The 6,317-nt window shown below is 34.7% G+C and overlaps 1 protein-coding gene across 3 annotated transcripts in view; it reads left to right on the top strand.

Annotated features, from left to right (window-relative positions):
• Positions 1-6,317, top strand: part of LOC100570013 — a 12,459-nt gene that overhangs the window by 4,773 nt on the left and 1,369 nt on the right. The window contains exons 2-8 of one of the 3 annotated variants that reach the window (XM_008186245.3): positions 414-471; positions 534-670; positions 923-1,095; positions 1,158-3,819; positions 3,898-4,887; positions 5,048-5,201; positions 5,262-5,627. In XM_008186245.3, the coding sequence (XP_008184467.1) occupies positions 538-670; positions 923-1,095; positions 1,158-3,819; positions 3,898-4,887; positions 5,048-5,201; positions 5,262-5,627 (4,478 nt within the window). In that variant the 5' untranslated portion in view covers positions 414-471; positions 534-537. Of the gene's footprint in view, positions 1-413; positions 472-532; positions 671-759; positions 828-922; positions 1,096-1,157; positions 3,820-3,897; positions 4,888-5,047; positions 5,202-5,261; positions 5,628-6,317 lie in introns of those variants that run through there. The other 2 variants (XM_008186244.3, XM_008186246.3) reach the window with 2 other exon arrangements.

Raw genomic sequence — 6,317 nt, 5'->3', positions numbered from 1 at the left:
TAGATAATAACCTTACCTTTAGATTTTATAAGAGGCCAATTCACTCTAATTTTTAAATTAACGAATCTACACGTGTTTTGCTGAGCGTAAAATATGGTATGTTGCGCATTTGTAGGACGGAGACAACACATGTGGGTATCATGTGCTCTTAATAGTGGCATTCATATTACTTATCAAATAATTAAGTAATAGTATTCTTTGTAGGAATTTAATTACAAAAATTATTAAATTACCTAAAAATACGATAGTTCCGAACTCAAATTTTTTTTTTTTATAAATAATTAAATTTCTATTTATAATGAAGTATTGTGGATCACAATATTAATGTATAGATATGTGAAAACAATAAAAGATCCACTCAAAATAATTTTGTCTCCTTTCATTTGTTAATTGTTTTGTGTTGTATGTTTTAGGTTAAACAAATAGTTGGATTTAAACCCAATTTGTAAGAAAATGGAAGATCTTGTTATGGTATGTTTATATAGTTTAAATCTGGTTAAATTTGTATTGTATGTATTATATTATTATTTCAGTGAAATGGCCGCAAATAGCGATGGTGCTACTCAGTTGGTTACAACCATTGTTACATGCAAAGGGGACCTGAATGACCCTCAATTTAACCAACAGTTTGATAAGATTGTTAAAGATCTGAACGAACTTCTATTTCAAGGTAAATTTATATTTGTTGTATTTTAAAATATTAATGATTACATTAAGTTTAATATTTTTCTTTTTCTTTTTGTTTCTTTTTTTTATTAGGAACTATACAAGCACCTGTAGATTATTTTAAAAAACCCATAGCATGCAATGTAGACTAGACATGAATGGTACTTACTTGAAATAAATAATAGTCGAACATAATAAAAATTGTTTTATTTTATAAAATTGACTAATTTTCATTTTTGTTCATCAATTTTCTTAGGTTCGGCTGAAGAGAAAGGGATTTATGTAAACAAACTTGAGCCATGGAATTCTGTAAGGGTAACTATTACTGTGCCACGGGAAGCTGCTACAAAGCTTCAGCAGTTGGCACAACAAGGGGATGCAGCTCTTTCCAGGCTCGGAATTTTGTCTGTCCAAGTCGAAGGCGATCAGGTTTGTTAATCAAAAAAATATTCTATATTTAATATATTAATCTATGAAATGTTTGTGTTAAGATGATATCTCTAAGACTTGGAGGCAATCGGTTTGGTGGGGAAAGCCAAGAATTAGTGTTAAGAACATCAGCCGGCCCATCAAACACCAATCAGCCAACTGCTTCAGAAGAAAGTGCTGCTGTGAATTCATTGATCAAAGCTATGGCTTCCGCAACATCTCCTGCTCTGCAGTCTCCATCGCCTCAATTATCGACACCCCAGTTCAAAAGCCCCAATGTAGTGGCTGTCGATTCTACCCCATTGCCTCCGATACCACCTTTGCCCTCCACGGCAGAACCATCCCCAAGACCCCACATATGGCCGTTTGTAAGCATGAACCAAGCTGCTCAGACCATACACAACCGAGAGTCAATGCACACAGGACCTCCACCTCCACCACCTTATCCAGGATCTCAAAACGGAGTGTATAAAACCCAAAGATCAGGGGATGCAAATGCATCAGTGCACTCAAGTCCATTGTTGGTTAATTTGTTGCAAAATGAAGGTGCTGGAAAAATGCCTCCACCAATGGACAAACATAAGAAACCTTTAATACCTTCTCCAAATGTGGTGAAAAGTCAAGATGGTTTTTCTGGTTCAGAGTTTACCCAATCTGCATTTGCTAATGTTGCTTCGGATGTTCAAGTTGTCCAAAGGCTACAGAAGCTACCAGATTCAGTTACCAACAGTGCTCAGAATCGAGTAGATTCCATTGGATCTCCTAATGGACCAACTGCTAGGTTGGTCAACAAACACAATGTGCCTTCCCAAGAGCTCTCACAAACCCAGAAGATTGTTGGCTCACCAAATGTACAAACTTCTTATGCTGTTAGGCATGCCTTCTTGTCAAGCTCACCAATTACCCAAAACCGTTTACAAACTGTTCCCCAAAATGTCACTATCACTACCAATCAATTAAAACTCAACCAAGGTTATATCAATCAAATGAGGCAAGGTTCAAATCATCTGATGGCCAAGCCGAATAATACTCAACAATTCATTCAGCCTCAAATTAGGTTACAAACACAGTATAGCCCAGCAGGGTCGCATAAACCAATTCAGACCAATGCCATATTGCAACAAAGGACAGATTTGATGTCTACTCAATCGACAACTGTTAGCAGCCATGATTCTGCTCAAATGCAAAAAGGTCCATCGGTTTCAAGTCAATCCCAAAATATCACTTCCAATAATTCATTCCATCCTGTACCTAATAATCAGATAACAAATGTTTCTCAAACCCCTTGTACATATAATGAAACGTCCCAACAAAATTTTAATAATCTTATACAGGGTACTCATAATCATAATCAGGCGCAAACTATTGCTGTAAATAAAAAACCTGATCTATTATCTAATGAAATCAGCTTACAACAAAGATTGATTCCTCAGCAACATTCAGAAAATACATGTCAGGAAATTCAAAAAAGTGTGGTAACTAGTCAACCGATAAAATCTCCACCTTTAACTTCTTCTGGTAAACAGCGGCAGTTTCTTATAAATCCGTTGACTGGAGATATGGAACCTATGTCTAGCGATAGTAGTTCGGAAAGTGATACAGAAGAAAAAATTAAAAATTTGCCAATAGCAGATGATAGTTTCTATAATTTTTCTTCTCCGATAACAAATGATAGGTCCAATTCTGTATTTTCGGATGATGAAGATACTGGTTCACCTACCTCGCGTCGTAATGATACTACTACTGATCAATCTGATTCTGAAGCCACTGTAAGATCAACTAACAGTGAAGCATCCTCTCGTCATCGATCAAGTCCATTACCTGCTCCTGCTGAAAAAATAAAGTTGCGGTTGAAGAAGTTGACTGAAAAGAAAGAACCATATAAAGTTGATGTTTCATTTGGTAGTTCTCCTTTATGTAAAGTAGATAAAAGGCACTTTGGCAATCCGTCAACACCATTAGCTGGTTCTTCTGCTGAAGGACTTCGTGTACCACCTTTACATATTTCGTTAAGAGGAAGAAATGCTACTGTGGTAATTGGTTCAAGAAAGGAGAAAAAATGGAAAGACTCTGACGATGAAAGTAAGAAATCAACAGGGTGTAAAGTAAAAACTAGCGTAAATCATTTAAAAACCAAAAGTTCAAACCAGGACTTGTTAAAAATTTGTTCAAAACAAATAAAGCTAGAAAATATTGAAGAAGATGACTCTAGAGTAAAACTAAAAAGAATTGAAGACAGTGTAGAGCCTGTATCTTCATCAGTTGATTCTACTGAGCCCACCAGTAGTTACAATCCTGTTCTACCTCCTGGAAGGATATATCCAACTGAAGCTGAAGTGGCGTCAATTTTAAGGTCCATGCCTAGTGATAAACATAACAAAATGAGCCTGAGCTTCAATAAAGTTAAAAAAAGAGAGTCGAAAAAGAAATGTTTACCGAGGGAAAGAACGGGATCTGTAGACAGTCCTAACTTGCATAGAATCGTTGAAAGAACCCATTCTAAAACAAAAATTAATAAGAGTAGTGCAGTTTCGCTGTTTAAAAATGTTGTAAAATCATCGGCAGTTAAAGAAGCGAGAATGATTGCTGCTGCTACTTTTGGAAATAGAAACAATTTTCATGAAAAACAACGGGCTTTGAACAATGGACTGGATACTGTAACTCAACCTAGTGGATCACAATCAAATAATCAAAGACGAACAAGTGTTGACATACCATTTATAGGTAACTTAAATTTACTAAATTGAAATTAATAATTGTTTAGTTATTTGTAATTAATAATTCTGTATTTAATTTGTTTAGGTACACATACATTAAACTCTTCTATGACAAAATTGAACAGATCTCTTAGTGGTCAGTCAAATGATACATATCTACCATCTAGCCACTTTTCCAACCACCTTTTACCTGGTCAAAAAACACAGGGACCTAATACGTTTCACAAAGATATGAATAAAAAACCATTAACTGTGGTCAGTCGAAAAGTGACTAACTCTAAAAGTAAAGACAGTAGAAATTCTAAACTTGAAAGTGGAGTTAAACGGAAAGAATTTCAATTGACTGCAAAACGCAACGATCATTTTATTCAAAAATTTGATGTTGATAAACCTAATTGTGTCACTGTTGGATGCGTGCAAATAGAAAAACGTGATGAACATCTAACACTGCCTATGACAGATATTGATGTATCTGAAAAAAATTTAAAACAAAGGTTACTTGAAGATACTGTACCACAAATAAGAAATGTCATGAGAATAGAAACCCCTACAATTGAAGATATTAAATGTGAGCGTGTTCAAACTGAAACTAAAAACATGAACGGAAGTGAAAGTCCTGCTGGCCATGGTAACACTCAAGGAGAAGATTCAGGTATTGAGTCTATGGATGCTTTATCAGAGAAAAGTCCTAACCAAGGAGAGAGTCCTTGTCGAAAAGATGATCAAACAACTGGTCAGAAACCAGCTGTTCCATTGAAACAAGAAGAAACTAAAATACCTGTTGAATCTATAGACCAACAGAGTACAGCAGATTCTCCTGATTTAGATGATATTCAGCCATTTCGTGTAACACCAGCTTTATATACATATTCTAATCCAGAAAAAATTAGAGACGATTCTCCTCCTGTTTCGCCTAAATTGGATATTGAAGATATTCTAGATCAAACAGAACCACACCTTGTTTCTTCTTCAGAGACTGATGGAGATTTACCCTCCGTCAAACTGAAGAAAAGGAAGCGTATGGATTCTGAAGACAGTAAGACTGATTGTGATGCCCCTGTAGCAAAAAAACCAAGTAAGTAAAAACTTTTATAAACCATAATCGGCACGCAGGAAAACACTATTTGAGCAGATTTTTTAATGTTTTCCTTTCGTAACAAATATGTATCTCAGATGCTTTATTTTGGTTTTTATTTATTTATAAATAATATATATTATTATTTTAATTTTTAAAGATATTGAAAATGATATAAATGGAAAATCGGACATGGTGCCTTTGAATGTCTCAGAAAATAAATCTCTATTAGAACAACTTTTGATAGATATACCATCTGATACAGAAGCAGCCAAAAAATCAGCAGTTACTACAAGAAGCACGCGTTCTCATAGGTACTAAGCATATAATTTATAAATGATGTTTCATTCAATAACATTTTTTTTTACTGATAGAACAAATACGCGAGTATCTGTACAAGTCACTTCGGGAGCTCCATCTCAACCAAGCTTACCATCACCCACGCGTCGTTCTAATCGTAACACACATCCACCTAACAGAACGTGTGCTGGCAAGTCTTGTGATAGGTCTGCAACTAGTAAAACAATTGAAAAAAAAGAGAAGAATACAATTTCTACACCTACTAAACTTGATAAAACACCTCTCAGACCTCAATCAACAGCTGTTACTATTAACACTAGGGCTGCAAGTGCTTCCAAGCAAACTGTTACAATAACATCACCTTCATCAGAAATAATGACTACTGAAGGTGATAAACAGACTACAAGAAGGAAAACGAGGAGCACGTTGCCTAATAGTAAGTAAGAATTTCGTTTATTGAATTTATTATCTATTATTTTTAAGTTCCAGAATCGTGTTGGGGAGTGATGAAATCTTTATATACCCTTACCCTGTTCTGAATAATTATTATTTTGTCTGGTATAATATTTAAAAATTAAGAAAAGTCACTATTTGTTTCCCTTTACCCCTGTCACAATACCAAATTTGGGTTCAGCAGAACCAATCTTCTGTTGTTAGCTTTTAATGTAGTATTAGTTGAATTTTCAATTCCAATAATTGTTGAATGTTAAGAGGCTGTCAGCGCACTATTTGTTTTCTCTCTCTGGCTCACACGCAACATAGAAAAAACACATTCACGCAAAATCATTTTTTTTATGCGTTTAAGTAATCTTAGAGTAAAGTCATCCATTACAAAAAAGATAGAGAATAATATTTTTGAGAGAATGACATATCGATTTGTCTGAATATTGTCTCAAAACAATTTAAACATCATTTAAATGTACAGCATTTGTTTTTTGTTTGTTTTGAAAGTCGAATACAAAGTCAGATAATAATAAAATATGAAATCAATATGTCATTCCCTCTAAAATATTATTCTCCATCTTTTTTGTAATTGGTTACTTTACTCTAAGATTACTTAAACGCTTAGAAAAGATTACTTTGCGTAAATGCGTTTTGTCTATGTTGCGCGTGGGCCAGAGAGAGAAAAC

Source organism: Acyrthosiphon pisum, chromosome A3 (assembly GCF_005508785.2).
Source record: "Acyrthosiphon pisum isolate AL4f chromosome A3, pea_aphid_22Mar2018_4r6ur, whole genome shotgun sequence".
Lineage (NCBI taxonomy): Eukaryota > Metazoa > Arthropoda > Insecta > Hemiptera > Aphididae > Acyrthosiphon > Acyrthosiphon pisum.
Note: the sequence above shows the minus strand (reverse complement) of the source record. Positions and strands in the feature narration are given on the sequence as shown.